At 43.5% G+C, this 20349-nt stretch overlaps 1 protein-coding gene across 2 annotated transcripts in view; it reads right to left on the bottom strand.

The window, feature by feature from the left end:
• slit3 (slit homolog 3 (Drosophila)) overlaps nt 1-20349 on the bottom strand; it is a 274061-nt gene that overhangs the window by 104826 nt on the left and 148886 nt on the right. For both annotated transcript variants that reach the window (XR_011695745.1, XM_071529582.1), the window contains exon 6: nt 8706-8777. Coding sequence is in view for 1 of the 2 variants with exons in the window: in XM_071529582.1 (XP_071385683.1) it covers nt 8706-8777 (72 nt within the window). In the remaining variant the exon portion in view is untranslated. The remainder of the gene's footprint in view (nt 1-8705; nt 8778-20349) is intronic.

Raw genomic sequence — 20349 nt, 5'->3', positions numbered from 1 at the left:
TAATCAGAGTGCATTTCTCAGTCATGCATCAATGGGAACTCCTATAACAAATCCCATCAATGTGTTTATCAGCTGTAAGCTTTAAAGAACGTAGAGCTTTGGGCAGTGCATGGCTGACCTTTGAAATGAATACTCAAAGAGAAAAGAGTCTCTGTATTTGTTGTTTTCAATGATCACTGGTTCAACTCCATTTCCAAATCCCTAAATGTGTTTATTAGCTCTACCAGTTTAAAAAAAAACATGACTCTTAAGCCTTCAAAGGGTTGTATTGAGATGAAAAGGAATGTCAAATAATGAAGATTAATCTTTCTGTTTAATGTTAACGATGATCATAGTGAGATTCAGTGTCATGCGTCAATAACAAACTCGCTATTAAGAAAACCACTTGTTTAGAATAATGGTACAGATCTAATTGATTCTGATAGGTGTTTAATGAGGGATATGATAAGGCCACCCTGGCTTACAATCTGTTCAAGATTTTAAGCCTTATTGAAAGAATAATGAGTTGAGTGTATGTGTGTGTGTGTGTGTGTAAGAGAGAGAGAGAGAGAGAGAGAAAGAGAGGGATGAGGGAGGATGAGAAAGAGAAAGAGAGAGAGCGAGAGAGTGTGTGTGAATTTCGGGCCGTTTTTTGATCTTTGAAGAGCACTTGTTTTGGCACATTAGTATCCCATCACCACACTACAATGAACACCTTTGAAACGACAGCTGTTTTCATGTAAAGTATAAAACGCTGCTAATTCCTGGCAGGGCATCACAGAGCACAGGGAGGGGAAAACGTCGATGAATTGACTTGTCTTGGTAAAACAAAGTATTACAGCGGGTTTAGCGGCTTGATTTGTGGCCATTTTCCTGAGGGTGTTTGCTCTAGTTTCAGAGGTTGCTGTACGGGAACAGCTGTGACAGTTTTCATACGGTGTCGATGGGAAGGTTTTTTGTTTTAACCTTTATTTATACAGGACAAATGCATGCATGTTCTTTATCAGCTAAGCCCTGCTTCATACTCATACCGTTACATACATTCACACCGTTCAGCTGCCAGTACAACCATAGTCTTCTACTGTTGGCAGAGCAGTTAAGGTCTCTTGCTAAAGGGCAACTTGATGCTGGATGTTAAGGGAAAGGAGAGCGTTTCTTCATTTCCCCACGCAGTCTGTGGCTTTGAACTGGCAATAGAGTATAAAATTAACACCTGCCAAGTGCCAAATGTTGATATAAATTTGTCTTCAGTTGGGGAATCAAAAAGACTCACCCACAATACTGGCCAGAATCTTTTCAAGACAATAACATTTGAATGCCTCAGTAATATTCACAATATTCTGTTACATCACCACACAACCAATTTGGTAGGAAAATAGCAGATGATTGTAATAAATTAACAGGTAATTATAATAAATAAACAGGTGATTATATTCAAATCACAGCCATCACATACATATACATATACCATATACACAGCTGCGTATATGGTAAAGAACCATATAGGTAAGAAATGCATGTGACATCATAGGAATACTATGAATTAACTTTGGTCTTTTCCTGTTCTCAAACTTTGTCCCTGTTGCCATACTCTGACTGTGAGCCAATCAAATCAAAGCAAAACAATGTCCCTGTACCAAACAAGCTGTTGATTGGCTGTCTGTTGGCTCTACACAAAGGGGCAGTGTTTAAACTTCTGTTTCTCCACTGCCTGGATGGTTAACTAGAGAAATGTTAGTTCAGGATGAATTTCAAACTGTCAAACATTCCAGCTTCAGCTTCAAGTGTGTGTACACAAAATGGCATTGAAAACACGCAGGGTGACACGTTTCAATGACAAATGCATATTCATTATTTTGGCCGGTAAATATTATTCTTGGCAGGTAATTTTTTTTGGTATATCAGACCTTGGCAGATGAGCCAAAAAGTTAATTCTGAAGATTGACTGGCAACTTCCCAGTCATACAGCCACTTCCCTAAACTCTTGGCTGCAGCAGTGAATGCTTACCTGAAACCACCAAGCCATTCCAATTTCCTTCTTGAATATTTCTCTATAGCATTATTGGAGTTTATCCGCATTATTGGGCGGTATGCAGTGGAAAATGACAGGACAGGTTATAAAGAAGGAGAAGGGATGACATTCAGGTCAAGCTGGATTCAAGACCACGGCATTATGAGTAGAGGTTGTGCACATGCCTAAATTCCCTTTGCTCATTCACACACATGCAGCTATAAAACACATTGATGCTCACCTAGCAAGACTCACCTCTACTGCACTGGCAATCATCAAATGCAATTATCAGTGCCTTTTTTGTTACCTTTATTTATGCAGGGAAGGGAATTAATGTAATAAAATGTTTTAAAATTTTTTGAGATTCAGCTCGTTTATCGGCCCAGTGGGGTGATAGGAACTCATGCAAATCATTTTTATGGTCAGGCTGTAAAAATGTTGATATTGAAAATATTAAAGCAAAAAACTGAAGGATACAATAAACTTGCGGGGGAGGGATCTTAATTACAAGTGTTTTTTTTCTCTAAACTTGAAATACAGCTATAAAAAATGGTCCACTGTCACTTCAGCTAAGCTATATAACACTCTAAATCACACTAATTCACCATTTTTAGCCCAAATGAGCATCAGTTATGCGTTGCAACCCAGGCTCATTAAAACACATTGTTCCCATGTGAGGATGGGACCCCACAAAGTAGCAGACCACTGACCCAGCCTGGGTCCGGAACCCCAGTTTGAAAAACGCTGTTCTGAGTCTATCTGACAGCCTTGGTGGTCTGGAAACAACAAAAGGGCCAAATTGAGTCAGTCAGTCAGACATTTGTTCCATCAATAATTAATGCCTCCCTGCTCTCCTCTCTCTGATCCTTTCAATCTATTTTCTAACACTCTGTTCTTTTCTATCTTTTTTTTTTTTTTACCCAGTCTCACGTCACATCAGTGCCTCTCCCCGCCTTTCTGTCCGACCCTATTTCATCTCCCTTTTCCTCTCTGATGTCTTACACACCTTTATTGTCTCCTACATCCCTTTCTCCTGTCCTCTCTCTTTCTGTCTCTAACATATGTAAGTTTTTTTCTGCCTCTGTTTCTCTGTCTGCTCTTATGTTTTACGTGTCTGTCTATCTCTCGGGTGTCTCTCCCTCCCTACCTCTCACTCTCTCTTTCTCTTCCTTTACTTTTTTCTATTTTCCTTTCTCTCTTCCCCCCTCTCCCTCCTTTCCCTACCTATATCTCTCTATCTCCTTGTCTCACCCTATATCTCTGTATTTCCCTATCTCTCTCCCTCTCTCTACTTCCCTCTCTATCTCTTTCTCTGTATATCTCTCCCTCTCTCTCTCTCCGTTTCTCCCTCCTTATCTCTCTCCAGGTCCAACAGCAGATAAATAAATGATATCCAGGAAACTGGCTGCTTTTACAACACTGATACCACACTCCTCTCTTTCTCTCTCTCATTTTCCCTCCTTCTGCCCTTTTCCATTTTGTCAATTCCCCTCTCTCTCTCTCCTCTCTCCTCTCCTGGCAAAAAAGGAAAGGATAGTAACCGCAGTCCTTTTGGGTCTAAATAAATCATAGCCAGGCGCTGCCTTTGCTTTTACAACACCGATCCTCCACTTTCATCCTGGCAGCCATGAAAGAGAGAGAGAAGCTGGCGCTAGAGAGAGAGAGAGAGAGAGAGAGAGAGAGAGAGAGAGAAAGAGAGAGAGAGAGAGAGGAGAAAGCGAGAGAGAAAGAGACTAATCTAAATGTTTCAACGAAAAGGCTATCGGACGACATATGAGTAAAGGGAGTGGATATCAAAGGAAACAGCGGAATGTGAAAGTGTCTTTAGTCATATCCTTGTTTCTTCCCGATCCTCTTTGGGAAGCAAAACCCAAAGAGAACTCCTTTCAAATTGGGGCGAAGGTAACAGGTAACGGGAACTCAAGCAAAACATTCACCCTTACCTTCTTGGAAACTGATCATCTCTGAGAAATGCACCAAATTTTTTTGGCAAATCAACTCTTGGATCAACATATTGTTAATCGATGAGAAGATTTGTTGCTGTTTCACTTCTGTGTCCAGTATTTATTTAATTTTCTATGATGCTTGGTGATGCTTTTGCGGAAAACACGCGCATCTCAAAAGTGCTTATTTGCCAAAAAGACAAAGTTTTCCTTTAAACAATCTTGTATTTATAAGAAAACATACACAAAATAGCGGACTTACTAATTTTACCCCTGACTGCAAATGCACTCATTAATACAAAAAACGAGAAAATAAAAATGTCGTTCATTTAAATTTGTGTCCAATTTTTTTTTATTTATTTTTTTATAAATTCAATTATTGAAACATCTGGAATGATTAACAAGCTGTCCAATGAAAGCAAATGATTCCTCTTTTTCTAGCCACATCGGCGAATACACAAAATTTATCATGTCACAATGAGGCCATTGTGACATGACAAATTTTGACATGTTGTCTAATAAAATAAAAAACATCCTAATGTTCCATTTTTTCCAGAGGACAATTATAACAAGACTAATGAATCTGGCAAAGTAAAATCCATTTAGCGTTTTCAAAATGAGCCCGACGCCCTAATATTCAGCTTTGACACGTCAACGCTTTTCCTGTGAAACATATTAAGCAGCTCAGATAAAGCCTAGTCTACCAAGAAACAGTGGCTAATTAAAAATGACTAGATTAATTAATGTGGAGATTCGTTAGCAGCACACACACAGCGCCGCGCTGCTTTCAATTAGCATGAGGCATACACACACAAATGTCTGAAACACACACACACATACACACACACATACAGACACTGCAGAACCACACACAGACATGCGTGCACATCCATTTACCCACCAGCCCACCTACAGTCTCTCACATTCTCGTAACTCACACACACACACACACACACACACACACACACATACATACATACATACATGTAAAGGGACATCTTTTGCTGGAGTGATCATCCTCTCTAAGCTCCTTCATATATTAACTGGCCAGTGTTGAATGGTAATGGTGATGGAGTCTGCCAGCAGTGACTGGTAGATTATTCATGAGAAACACACATGAACAACAAGCACACACACACACATACGGGCATATGGACATGCATTCACAGAGACGGACAAGCGCAAAAGGACATGGACAAACACACACAAGCTGACACATGCATATCCACCCACATTTAAACGTGTGTATGTATGCACACATGCAGACACACACACACACACACACACACACACACACACACACACACACACACACACACACACAAACATGTATACGCATATTCAGGCACATACATGCATACATGCAAATACAAGCAATAACACCATGGCATATATGCATACTCACGCATATACACATACACACACACACACAGCAGATTGCGTGCGTGCGCACACACACACACACACACACACACACACACACACACACACACACACACACACACACACACACACACACCTACCTGCTGGTGCAGTCAGGTGACCTCCCATCACTGTTATCTCTATCAACCCATTTTGTACTGCGGTCACGAAATCAACCCCAAGAACTGAACAGATGGGGCTCTGTGTGTGTGTGTGTGTGTGTGTGTGTGTGTGTGTGTGTGTGTGCATGCATGTATTGGTGCATGTGTATTTGGGCTTGCGTGCATGTGCGTGTGTTAAGATGCTTGAAATGAAGATCAGTCCAGCGGCAGAATTGCTTACTGTCATTCATGTCCTTTGCACACTTGCTCTTTCACACACACACACACACACACACACACACACACACACCTGCCTTTATTAAAACGTCACATTCAGTGAATATACTGTGTGCTGTCATGCTGTCTGCTGTGAATGGGATCGGCTCCGTATTTACAGTGAATTGTAAATCCTGCCGAGCACTCAGCTGTCAAAGTCTTATGAATTGCTAATATGTTGTATCTCGCACTGCCGATCCCCCTCTATCTGCCCCCTATCACTTTCATTGTGCGCTGAGCAAAACTGAGGCCAGAAAATCAAAAAAGCTAACTTTGCTAAAAGGAAATACAGGGAGGAATGAGGGAAGGAGGCAAGATTGAAGGGAAGATGGAGAAAAAAACCCAACTTTTTTAGCAGAACCCAAGCTGATATTTTATGCATGTAACACAACATGTGGTCTAAAATACATGCTGGATGTACAACATTTAAAACAGTTATGCAAATTGCTGCCTCTTTTCACAACCAATAAGAGCTGTCATGCGTTTTTACATTGGACTGGATGTTGCCTGTGGGGTAATCCGCCCTGTCTTCAACCATTTTCCACTGTATCCTCTGCTCTCTTTAATCATTCATGTGAACCCATCAGGCAGCACCAGACTGCACCAAGACCAGTCACACCTGCAACACTAAGATACTCATCAAGATGTGTCCAGCACTGCTGGGGAAATACCTTCTGACAAACGCCTGGGGTCTAAAGTATATAAAAATGATGATAATAACAAGGTTTTTTAACATTATCTTTGATTCCATCATACAATCATTTAAATGAGTATGATTTCAGGAAATTTGAATGATAGCTTTTATAAGTGGAGTTCATACTTTTAATAATGTTAGGAATTCCTTTTTGCTTTTTTCACAGAAAACTGGAGAAAACAGATATAGCCAACCGATTTTGGCATCAAAATAGATTTTTCATAATTCACAGCTTTGGCTTGTGTCATGTCCCGAGCCAAAATTTTGTGCATTTTGTGCAAGTCCCCTGGTCTAATAATAGCCTCACATTGAAGCCTGGTGAATCTTTATGTTACTATGATCATTCAAATGATAACATGTCAAAGACTGGTTTTCTCCAGAAGCAAACCATTCAATTTCTATCCTTTTACAAGGTCATTTCACAGTGATCTTTAAAGGAAAGATCAACACAATTTTGGCTGCCTTACTGAAAATAAAAGCATCTGCTCAGTGCCCACAAGGTCTTCAAAATCATGAGAATCAACCAGGCCAATGCAAACTTCATGTTCCTGTTTAAATTCAGACTTCTACACTGTGTCACCAGTATAATCAGTCTGTGCCTCTTGCTCTCTCGCTGTGGTCCTCGACCATGTCCAGTTGTCATGAGCAGATTAATACCAGCATTTACCTCCCTACTTAGTAACCAGAGACAGACAGACAGACTAGTGGCTGGGACGCCGCTGTCAACCTTCTCCTCCTGTTCTTTCCTGTCATCCTGTCCTCTCCTCTACTGTCTCCTCTCTTTATCTCTTCTTCTGCCTCTGTCTTTCTTTGTCTCTATGCTTCTCTCTCGCTCTCTCTCTCTTCTCTCTGCCTTATTTACTATACAGTTTTGCCCTCTGATAAACACATTCAGCAGCAATACCACCAACCTATTCACCTCTCGGCACCATAGAGCAGAATATGAATGCATTGCCAACAACCCTGCAGAAAAACACACCAGTGCATGTGCCAACCAAAGAAAGGCAAGCATCTTCATTTCGTAACTCCTTTCCAGTTCTGTTTTCTCACAAAATCACAAGCGCAGTCTCTCCTTTAACCTTCAAGCATTTGATCACATGAATATAAGGGAAATATTAGTTTTTACTATGAATTGAACCTCTAAATTTCATTCAGACACACAACACACACAGTAGCACAGTGTCTGCTTCATGCACGCCATGGACACAGACACACACATACATGCACACACCCACACACACTCACTAAGGCTCTATAGAGAAAGTAGGCACCTAACCCAACACCGAGCATTGCACAGCCGCCAGTCACACGTCTGAGCACAATGACAAATGAGCAGCTATAAAAATGTGGACAGCTTCACACGCACAAACTTGCACGCTCTCTCTCTCTCACACACACACACACACACACACACACATACACCCGCACTCACACACACTGATAGAGAGGACACAAACACATTCACGTATTCCCATATGCAGAGGGAAACATCCACACACACACACACACACTCACACACAGTGCAGAGAAAACGCAAACCACAGCAGGTGGCAGACACGCTGTTATCCCAGTGTGTATGCGTGTGTGTGTGTGTGTGTGTGTACGTATGTGTGTGTATATGTGAGTGTATTTGTATGTCAAGGACAACACATTTGCCGGTGAATGAACAGGTACGCTGCGGTGCACACTTGCGAGCAACATGCACAACTACACAGACATGCACTCACACACACCCACACAGACACACACAAACGCCCGCAAGGACATCGCTAGAGATAATTCAGACACACACACACACATGCACACGCGCGCACACACACACACACACACACACACACAGACACACACGCACATAAATAAACTACAGTCGCCAGACAAAAGCATCTTTAAGTAGAAGCATTTCTAATATTCAAGACATACATTGAATAGATATAAAGAGAGAGATAACAAGATGAGAAGGAAAAGTAGATTAAGGAGAAAGGAGGGATGATTCATGAGTAAGAGAGGGGAGGAGAGGAGAGGAGAGGAAGGGAGACATGGGTTTTGACAAGAAACAGAGAGGAAAAAGAAGCGTGAAAGGGTGAAGAAACAGAATCAGACAGAAAAGAAAGCTGAGAGAGAGAGAAAGAGAGAGGGAGGGAGAGCAGGACAGATCCCCGTTTCACAGACAAGCCAGGGGAAGGGAAAGAGAGGAGAAGAGGGGATGAGAGGAGAGGAGGATGAGAGGAGGAGAGGAGGGATGGAGCCAGAGTAAGAGGACCGGGTTTTTCTCTACTTACAGAATCTCCAGATCGCGCAGCGCTCGGAAAGCTCCATCTTCGATGCAGCTGATGTGGTTGCTGTCCAGTTGCCTGCACCGCGCACACACACACACACACACACACACACGCGCACACACACACACACACACACAGACGGGAGAGGAGGGAGAGAGAGACGAGAGAGAGTCAGCCGCAAGTCTGCAAGGTCCGCTCAGCTGGGGGAGGGACTAGCAAAGGACGGACTAGTGCATGAGTGAGTGTGTTGCATGTCTGTGTGTGTGTGTGTGTGTGTGTGTTTCGAGGTGATACCCCAGTAGTGGGCTTAAGGTAGCAGGTAGGAGACACCGGCGTTAACTCACACACACACACACACTTACACACACACTTACACTAAAACACACACTAGGGATACCCCGTCCAGACGCTAGCTCACAGGCTAAGGTTAAGGCTCTCACCTCAGCGCTGATATGGCCAGACCTGAGGAGAGGAGGAGAGGAAAAGAGAGAGGGAGAGAGGAGAGCAGCGAGCTGAAGTGGCCTGCCTGGCGTCAGCCTATCACCTCCCTCCCCTGCCGCACGCCCAGCGCACACTGGCCACCGGGAGAGAGAGGGAGAGAGAGAGGGGCGAGGGAGGTAGACACAGATTGGAGGAGAGAGAGCGAGCCGCGGCTACTAAAGCCCACCCTGCTTGTCTGTTCTGTAAATATTAATTGCATTTTCTCCTCTCCTCTCCCCCGCCCCCTCCCCCTCCTCCCCACGTCCTCTTTTTTTCTTTTTTTTTCTCCTCTCTCTGTAGTGAAAGATGGAGTAATTTCATTACATTAGGCCAGCCAATCCATTAAGGGCCTTTTACCGGCTCTGTCACTGAAACAATTTCATTAAAAGGAAAGCCTCCGTAAATCAACCTACAGTCACGACTCTCTCTCTCTCCCTTCCTCTCTCTCTCTCTCTTCCTCCTTACTTCCTCTCTCTCTGCCTCCCAGCTCTTCGTCTCTCTCTCTCTCTCTCTCTCTCTCCCTCTCTCCCTCCCCGTCTCGCTCGACGCTTCGTTCGCCGGACTCCCAGATGCTCCCTGCACCCCTCCGTCATCCATCCTTTGCTTTTACTTTAATTTGCTCTGCTCTAAGTATGCAACCCCCCCCCCCCCCCCTCCCCACCTCCATCCATCCCTCCATCCATGAACCCAGCAACCCCAAAACCTCCACTCCTCTCTCCCTCCTTCCCTCCCTCCATCCCTCTGTCACTCTCCCCTCCCCCTCCTCGATCCCCCTCTTTTTTTTCGGAAGGAGGAGCAGATGGATGGATTGCAGACGGAGCGATACAAAGGGCAGACATTTAGAAGTGTCTCCTTGTTTTTTCTTTTTTTTCTTTTACTCAACCGGGAAGGATGAGCGGCATTTAGCCTGTTACACACACACACACACACACACACACACACACACACACACACACACACACACACAGAGATACACAATCATACACACATGCACACAATCACACATGCAGGTGCACACACAAACAGGCAAATACCCTTTTGGACGCACACAGTCACATATATATAAATGTACACACACACACACACACACACACACACACACACACACACACACACACACACACACACACACACACACACACACACACACACACACACACACACACACACACACACACACACAGCATGTCTAGTTCCTGTCTGCTCTCGAGACACTGGAAGATAAAAGCATATCACTCCACCTTAATCTTCTCCTCCTCCTTGTCCTCCTCCCATCTCATCTCTCTTCCACTAGATCCCTCCATCCCTAATCCTTTTTTTTTCTTTGACTTCCATCCTCTCCTCTTCTTTTTTTTCTCCCCTCGTTTCCGGGCATCCATCTTCTCCGCTTTTTCATGTTCTCTCCCTCTCTCCATTCATAATCCATTTTTTTTTTTCTCTCTGGTGCCCTCTCCTCTCCTCCTCCTCTCCTCTCATCTCTGATTCCCCTTCACCTTTTCTCTTCTCACACTCCATCTGTCCATCGCTAATCCATTTCTTCTCCCTGTTTTCTTCTATCAGCCTTTTAAATCGTCTTTTCTTCCCCTCTCCGTACCCCGGGTCTCTCCTCGGCACATTGCGGCACCTGTTATATCAGTCATGTCGGCTTTCATCCCTGAGGGCGGTGGTTCCCCAAACAGGATCTGGGTTCCCTCTGAGGGCAACCCAAAGACATCAGGGCCTGGGGAGGGGCGAATTTTTGTATTTGTGTGTGTGTGTGTGTGTGAGTGTTTGAGAGGAGTTTGAGGTAGGTGCGAGGCCTCAGAGTATTTGAAAAGGACCATATCAAGAGAGAGATTGAGAATGCAACTAGCCTATTGTCGTCAAATCTTTTCTAGACTCTATTTCTACAGTACAATAACATCTAGCTTTACCGGCGTCAAGATGTCACTGCATTTCATTTGCATTTACTGGCATCTTGTGTCCAAAGTCGATGCATGCAAAACCTTGGAGGAAACCGTGACCCCATACAGTGCAGCAAGAAGTGGCTGGTTGAGGAAAGGTTCAGATGTGACAGCTTCAGATAGATATGTGAAAAATAGATATTCAGAAGTTTGTTTTGTTGTTAAAATCCACTTTGAACATCTCAGAAATGGTCCACTCCATGTTTAAGTCCATCACTTGACCTACTGCAACAGCACTGTCCTGTGGAACCAGTGCCATGCAGACAAAATTTGGAAAAGCTCATAGGCAAGGCCATAATACTGTGTCATAAATTAGGATGATTTGATTTGTTTGATCCACATATTGCTTTTATTTTTAAATTTGGTCTGCGCTTGCCAGACGCAGCACTGGCATGCATCACAGTGTTCTGGAGAACAGCGCTTGCACAAAAGAATACACAATTTTTCTCACATATTTCCACCCAGTTTTGATCAGGTGCATGGCATGTGGTCAGGATTTCATCCAAGCTTTTGCATGGAAGTAAATGCAAAGGAATTGAGGCAACATATTGAGGCTGTTTAGGCAAAACACCAACTAACACAGCACCTATGGGCTAAATTTGGCTCAAAACATAATTATTTTTGGCCCTCCAAAGGATTCTGGAGATTGATGAGATATTTTGATCTATTTTGATGGAATGCAATTACATTTTAGAGGTGATTTAGAGATTACTTACTTACCTTATTCCCACATGCCTCTCTTGATTAATTGAACAAGATTAGTAAGATTGCTAAGACTATTAAAGTGGTGCTCTAAACAAGTGCTCTTTCATATAAAGATGTAAAATAGTCTGATAAGTCTGTGTACAGTGCCCTTGTCCAAAGCCTTGTTTTGGATCTAAGATATTCTGCCTCCTTGTTGGAAGGGAGCTGTGAGGGCGAGCATCTGTTAAATGACTGGACTCTAAAATGTAGAGAGTCTGGAGATCACAATGACATATGGCTGTGCCATGTTTGTGTTTTATGTAATTAAAAGGCATGTTTTTATAAGCTGGCAAACTGGCACAGAGCCTGATCAGCCATATGGAGATGCATTGGCATTGCCAAAGTTGGCTGTATTTATTAAAGCTTTATTTTCAGCATTTTTTCTCTTGTTTGTAACATTGAATATGAAATCTACTGTAGGTTGGAGTGCCACTGAATCACTTGGTCTCTCAGGCGATCAGTTGGTTTTATTGTACAAGGCAAGCTTAATCAATCACAGAAATACATATTATCAGTGTCCTCCAGAAACATCTGTAATTTTTCCAGAATTGAGAATAACAAGTGGATTCGTATTGGCGCCCATGTACTTCATCTCCCATCCTCGCCACAGTAAACGATTCCATCATCTGCGATATGATTGGATTCCTCTGACAGCTTTGTTCACTAAGCACCCTGATTAGCAATGACATGATTGCTATCAATCTGGGATGAGAGTGAGATGTGTGTGTCTGTCTGTGTGTGTGTGTGTGTGTATGTGTGTGTGTGTGTGTGTGTGTTCTCTACATTTGTACCATCATGTGTACCATCAACAGTCCTCATATATGTTTGTGTGTGTGTGTATGTTGTGTGTGTGTGTGTGTGTGTGTGTGTGTGTGTGTGTGTGTGTGTATTAGGATTTTGTCTGTTTGTTATAGGGGATAAAATTGGGGTCCCAAATTTAATTTCCTTCCATGTAATTAGTTAGTGTGTTTAATCATGTCTATCATACAGCCTATTGGCAGACTGATTCAATGCTTCCCTCTGCTCCCATCTGGAGCTATGGGAAGACATACACGCACACACACACACATACACACACACACACAGACACACATACACACACATTCATAGGCATACACACAGAGACTCACATGGAAATGCATACACACATTTACTGTAACACACACAGGCATACACACACTATGTATACACACAGGCACATGCACACATACACATCCACCAACACATGCATGCACACACGCACATATGCGCACACACACACACACACACACACACACACGCACACACGCAGCAGTCCCGTGGCTCCATGAATCCATCAGTGAGCAGCCGCTACTGACTGACTAATTAATGATGGGACAGAGGAAGGGAAGGAGGGAGAGAGGACACTAGCTGAGCTGGGTTTCCATCCAACTATTTTTTGCAAATAAGGAAGCATCAAATTAGAAAAGCTTAATGGAAACCACACAATTTTTACTCAAGCGGAATTCGTTTTTGTCAATAAAGAAATTATGTGATAAATAGTGATGGGAACACATTTGTTGAATAAATAACGACATAGTTCAATTTCAAGTGGCTTTGTATGTTCTGAAATATTTGTACAATATTTGTTCACCACAACACAAATGATATAGGCTGCTGTCATTGTGGTTGTATGGCCATTAGTTGGCGTATTAGAATATTGCCAAATGCATTTCTTAGTTTTCATCTTCAGATGAAAGCATGAAATATGGTCAGCTGTAACAGCTTGCCCAAATTCTTGTTTTCTTGTGGATGTTTTTTTTTTTGACATTCAGGAAGCCTGTTTATTCGCTTCAAACCAACTGATGGAAACACACCCAATTCATATTTTATTTTTTATGTCATTTCAAAAGTTTCCTTAAAATTTGCTTGACAGTTACATAGAAACATAGCTAAAGAGAGGATGGGTGGATGGAAAAATGATACAAAAAAATGATGGGGTGAGAGAGGGAGGAATGGGTTCAGGAGAAAGAAGGACTGCAACAATGAAAGAGAGAGAGAGAGAGGGGAAAAAGGGAAGGAGTGGTAGGAGGATGGGAAAAAAGAAAAGGAAGGGATCAAAGGAGTCAGAGGGAAGTATGGTCTGAGGAAAGAACGAAAAGAAAAGGAAGAAGGGAACGAGTTGTGGGAGGAGAGGAGATAGAAACAGAAGGAAGGAATGAAGGAAGATAGGAAGGAAGGAATGAGGCAGAGAGGGATGGGCTCAGGGGAGAGAGGGGATGAAACAATTTGAGAGAGATTGAGTAGAAAAGAAGGAAAGGAGTGGTGGGAGGAGGGGAGAGAGGGAAGGGAAGAAGGGAAGGAATGGTGGGAGGAAAGGAGAAAGGGAAGGAAAAAAGAAAGTGTGAAGAAGTAAAAGATTGAGGGGTGGGATGAGGCGAAGGAGGGAAGGAGAGAATGAAAGAAAGCAGAGGAAAGCAGCAAAGGAGTGATGAAAGAAGGGCCAAAGAGGGGTAAGAGTGAAGGAATAGGCGTGTGGATGAAGAGGAGGAGGAGAGGTGAAGACAGATAAAAGGTAGAGGTGACTGAATCAAGGATGGATATGGGAGGTAAAGATAGATTAGACTGTAGAAGTGAAGAATGAAGGGCAGGGAGGAGCGATGCAGATGAATGAGCCGACCGCACTGTTTGACTATTAGCATCAAGGAGTCTGAAGACTGAAAGAGACAGATGAGAGGACTCACCTTTTCTCTTTCTCTCTCTCTCTCTTTCTCTCCCCCTCTCTCCTAATTTCACCTCTTCACCCTCTTTAAATCCGCCTGTTTGCTTGCTTCCCTGCCTCTCTCACCGTCCCTCCCTGTCTTCTCTGGTTACCTTTCTCCTTCTCTATCTCACAGATTAACATGACGATACTAACACGTTGGTGCGTGTGAGATGGTGCGGTGTGTCGTCACGGCTGCCGGCTTGCTGCACTGTTGCTTCATCTCCAAGAGGAAATGTTGGAAAATGCTGCAGTACTGATGATGCAGGATTAATGGGACTTCTACAATGGCTGCCTCTGTAGTACTAATGCAGAAAGTGCAAGATGCGGTGACTCCTACAATGGCTCCCACTGTATACAGCACTAATGCAGGGTGGAGGGACATTTATAATGGCTAATGTAGGGCTAATGTAGGGCTAATACAGGGTGGGGGGGGGGTATGCTTTAAGGGCTACTACTGTATACAGTATTGATGCAGGGTGGAGGGACATCTGTAATGGCTACCGCTGCATGCAGTCCTAATGCAGGGCGATGCAATGTGTGGGGATTTCTACAATGGCAATACAGGGTAAAGGTAGGGGAAACAGCTTTGTAAAAGACATTTCTGCCTTTAGTGATGTTCAAGGGTATGGGAGGATAAATCCATCACATCTCAAGTATAAGTTTTTCCTATAATTAAGTATAACAATCAAGTGCAACAGCCCAGAATTCAGGTTGAAGCAAGGCAACACCGCCAAACAACATACATCTAATTTAGTGGGTCCTTCGACAAACATAGAGTCTCTGTGCTTCCAGCTGGAAATAACCACTATGCTCGAGTATTTTTGTTTTTCTAAATATGTATTTTAGGATGTCTGACGCAATTTTAGAACTGTTATTTTGAAAGCTGTTAGAGGATGGCTCTCCTGCTCTCCCTTGACAAATATGATACACAACATAAACATTGGCAATAATATGTTATGTATTATGTATTATTATGGCCTATGGGCTGCGCATGGCTGTGTAATTGTATGCACTTTGCTATGATTTGTGTAAGATAAGGATGACTGTTATGTTGCTGTTTTGTTTGTTGTTTTCTTCATGTTTTCAAATGTCCTCATGGCTGGATTTGATTGGCTCTAGCTGTCCACCGGCGTGTTAAGACTTGTCTTCAACATAAAAACAAAAGAAGGCAAACATCTGCAATGACAGGGATTCAGGACTGTGCATGTCAGAAACTTGTGCTTGTGTGTGTGTGTCTGTGTGCGTGCGGGCGTGTGTGTGTGTGTGTGCGTGTGTGTGGGTGCAAGCGTGTGCACGCAGCCGACACAATGTTCTCACCTCTCACTGAGGCGCTGTAGTCATAACTCAAACAAACGGCCATCCTGCACTGCATTGTGGGTAGGGAAGCGTGAAGCGTGGAGGCGTTTTACGAGGGAGGAGAGAAAGGAGAAGGAAGGAGAAAGGTAAAGAAGTAAAAAAAAATGGGGAGGATGGTGGGGTTTCATATATCTTTTCGCTCTTTCCTTGACGTACTGTTGTATTGTTTGAAAAAATAACATACATAACATATTACATTAGGTGGTCACTTTCTTCCAAAGCACCTTACAGCAGCATGAGTGTGTTGAGCATGGGTGGGCCCAGTGGGAAAAGATTAATCAAATTTTGTTCACAATAAAAGAGTGGGTGAGTGAGGGGAGGCGGGGTGGATGGAAAAGGAGGTGTAATAGGAGGAAGTGGTGGCTGGAGAAGATAAAAAGCGTGTGTGTGTGGGCATCGAGGTGTAGTGTGGAGGTATATGAAACAGCTGTGCCTTATCTGATGCATCCATGCTTTTCTGTTATCCAACTACAGATATACGCATCCCAGCGTGAGCGACTTACACATGGTGCGATTTAAGCATGACTGCAATGTACACATCTCTGTGGTTCATCGCGTTCATCTCTCCTTCTCTCTCTCTCTATCTTTTCTCACTGTAAGTACAAAACGTTATAGTAAGTATCAAGGACTGCAGTATAGCAAACTACCAAATATAATAGTATAACCTTACAGTAAGCATCAAGAAATTAGGCTTAAATAATAGGCTGATAGAAGCAAAAGCAAATGGACACTGAATGCCTTTTGGCTTTTTACATAAAACTTGCCTTTTACAGTTTTAAAAGGGCAGAAAGCTCATGAACATGGCAACTTTCTGAGTCTTATAAAAAAAGATGAGCAGCCAGCAGATCAAATAGATAAAAACACAATAAATAGAGCATATTGGACATTAGAGATACAGTATATCCATCATGCTGAGTCCTTGTTGGCTCGAAACAACATATGACACAACATTATCAAACACTGTGTGGCAGCCATCTCAGGTGTAATGAAACAAATGAGCAGTAAACACCAGGCCTTGTCCTTTCTATCCGTTCTAGCTCTAGCTCTAACTTTATCATCTGTAGTCTGACTGACAGGCTGAGTTTAGGGGAGTGACAAGACCAGAAGTCAGCACAATGTATAGGGGAGCTGACAGTAAACACACACACACACACACACACACATACAAACACAAACAGATGGGTTGCATATTGGCATATAGCTGTCTCCTTGGGTTAGCAACACACCGTATAGATACAGTGCAGTAGGCCTACAGTAATACATACACTCTTACATGGACACACACACACACACACACACACACACACACACACACACACACACACACACACACACACACACACACACACAGATGTATGGCATATACCTGTCTCCTTAGGTTAGCAGCAGACTACAGTAATAGTATTTGCCAGGTTCTTGGCAGTTTCAGCAAAGCAGTCAATCAGATAGCAGGGTCGAAAATGTGTTTGTGTGTGTGTGTGTGTGTGTGTGTGTGTATGGTTGTGTGTGTGACTGAGAAACACATGGGCGATGAATGGTGTATGATGCTACAGTAGCCACTAGGCAACATGAAAGGGAGCAACAGAGAGAGAAAGATAGAGACCCAAACCACGGAAAAAAGAGAGAGAGTGAGACAGAAAGAGAGAGAGACACAGAGCGAGAGAGAGAGGGGGGGGGGGCAAGGAGAGAAATAGAGGGGAAAGTAAGAGGGAGGGAGAGAGACTAAATGAGAGAGAGAGAGAGAGAGAGAGAGCGAGAGAGAGAGACATATGAGAAAATCAATGCAGTGTCCACCAGGGACAGAATGTCATGAAGGTTTTTTTACTCTGTGGTATAATGGAGGGTTGGAGCCTTTTACTGCAGGAGTCACCTTGTCTAATGGAGGGAGGGATGGAGGGATGGAGGGAGGTGAGAGAGAAACAGAGAAAGGAAAAAGTGGGAGAGCGGAGGGGGGGGGGTTAAATGGAGGGAGCTGGGAATGGAGGTAGAAGGAGGGAGAAATGGAGGGAAGGAGAGAAGGAGGTAGGGGAAAGAGTGAGGATGGAGGGAGGGAGGAGAAAGGAGAGAGGGATGACGGAAGGAGAGAGGGAGGAATGGAGGGATAGAGGGACAGAGATAGAGGGATAGAGGGAAAGAGGGAGGAATGGAGAGAGAAAGGTTTAGAAGGAGGAGGAGAGAAGGAGGAATGGAGGGAGAGAAAGTAGAGAAAGGGAAGAATGGAGGAAAGTGGGGGCAGAAAAAGGGACAGGAGGAAGGAGAGAGGGATGGAGGGAGGGAGAGAAAGGAGGATGGAGGGAGAGAGGAGAAATGAGAGATGCATGAGGGGTGGAGAGAGGGAGGGAGGAAGGGATAGAGGTAGAGATGGAGGGATGGAGGGAGGGAGAGGTGATGGAAGTGAGAGGAAGGAGGGTGAAATAGGGAGACAGAGAAGGAGGGAAGTTGGGAAGGAGGGTGAGAAAGAGGGAGGAAACGATGGAGGGAGGAAGAGGAGGAGTAAGCGGATAAGAGCAGAAACAAGGGGGAGGAAGCAGAGGGAGAAAGACGAGGAGGACAAGGAAGTGGAGGAGGAGGGCATGAAAGATTTTTGTATGCTTGAGCCGATCCTATTTTTAACAAGAACAAAGAAAAAAAGGTAAAATCATTCACTTTGTAGCTCAAAGCAATTTAGCGCAATACGTTTTAATGGGGGCACAGAACAATTTCACTGTCAAACATGACTGATATGAATTTGCGGCTCTGCCAGAAAGTAAAAAGCCATGTACAATAGAGAGGCTGGTGTTAAAGAAGTAGGGTAGGGTGTAGTATTTTAGCGTGGAATGAGTCCAATGTGTAAAGGAAGCACAAAACCATGTCTGGAAGCTCATATTGAATTCCACCTACTGCCTCAGAGGCTGCTCAGCGGCCAAAAGTAGAGGAGTGCGGTTGTACTGGGCAGCTCCCAGTGGCCAGCAGCAGAGGATTGTGGTTGTACTGGGCAGCTCCCAGGTGTGACTGTGTGTAACTGCATGAATGTGAAGCAGGGCGTTGCCGAAAAAAGAGCATGCACGCTCAGCAAACCCTCCCTGGAAAATGGACTGCAGTGGAAATACTCAAATCAACACATTCATTTCAACACGAAATTTAACATCACCACCTACACTGAGGTATGATATTCATTTTTGTCCGGGGTTTTACTGGTATTGAATTTCAAAAGCTTGTCAAACACTACACAGAAAAATGCTTGCGGAGAGTGTCAAAGGTCAAAGAGGCAAGGTGTGTGTGTAGCGTTTAGTTTGGAATGTGGCCGATGTGAGAAGGGAGAGTGGATTAGATGATGAGATAGGAGATGAAGCCAACCTGAACTCAAAGGTTTGGAACCAGGCCATGGGAACTGACCCACACACACACACACACACACACACACACACACACAGAGCACAGAACACATAAGGACACAGATCCTTAACAACAAAGCCACTTTCTGGTCCATTTAACTCCAGACTAATAATCTCCTGTGGACCTGATTCCCATGTCGGCCATTTTTAATTTACATCACACTCGGGGAACTCGACCCAGAGGAGCAAGTAGGCCTGCAGCCCAGCTTTGTCCCTCTTGTTGTGCACTAAGAAATGAAAAGATTTTTCATTTCACAGATTCCCTTCAGATAGATCTCAAGATTCTGGAGGGATATAGGTTCACATTTTAAAGTAGTTCACCCACTATAGGTCTATCTGACATCTTCACTTGTGTGTTGAATTAATGTTAGCTTTATATGCCAATCTTCCCTATAGTTTCTCACCCTGAGTTACATCACATAAGTTCAAAATGGCCGACGTGGGAATGAGGTCTATCAAGCAAAGTGACTGAAAAAGCTCCAGTTCTCTGTTCTGGCTGAGTTGTGACAGAAGTGTTTTTCCTTTTTTATAATTTATTAGTATTTCAAATTCATTCATCTGTATTAATGAGAATCTGTATATCAAAATTCTCTTGACTCTCTCTCTTTCTTTCTTTCCCTCTTTTTCTTTCTGTGTTATTTAGCCCAGGGAAGTTGTCAGTCAACCACTGTAGTGGTGAAAAAGGCTTGGAGAGTCTCCAGTAGGACGGACTATTATCTTTTTGCATCTTGCAGTTATTATGATCTGCTCTATTTTTCTACTCCATCCTCTTTTCTTCTCCTCTGTCATGTCAGTCACGACTGATAAAACACAACAGAGGACTTTAATTTACACGGAGGAGATCTGTTGAGCAAACCCACTGTTTTTCCAGCACCGCCCAGCTTCACAGTCTCACAGTTACACTCATTCAAATCTGAGCTGCCACAATCTGCTGCTGGTCACTGTACTTAACAGCCACGGTCAGAGTATCCTTGAGCAAGGCACTGAACCTTGAACTGCTCCAATTTATGTTGCTCAGTGGCCAACAG

Source organism: Centroberyx affinis, unplaced genomic scaffold (assembly GCF_046629955.1).
Source record: "Centroberyx affinis isolate AG114_WGS23_722 - 3 ecotype Tasmania unplaced genomic scaffold, CSIRO-AGI_Caff_v1 ptg001803l_1, whole genome shotgun sequence".
In the NCBI taxonomy this organism is placed as follows: Eukaryota; Metazoa; Chordata; class Actinopteri; order Beryciformes; family Berycidae; genus Centroberyx; species Centroberyx affinis.
This window is presented reverse-complemented; position numbering and strand designations above follow the sequence as displayed.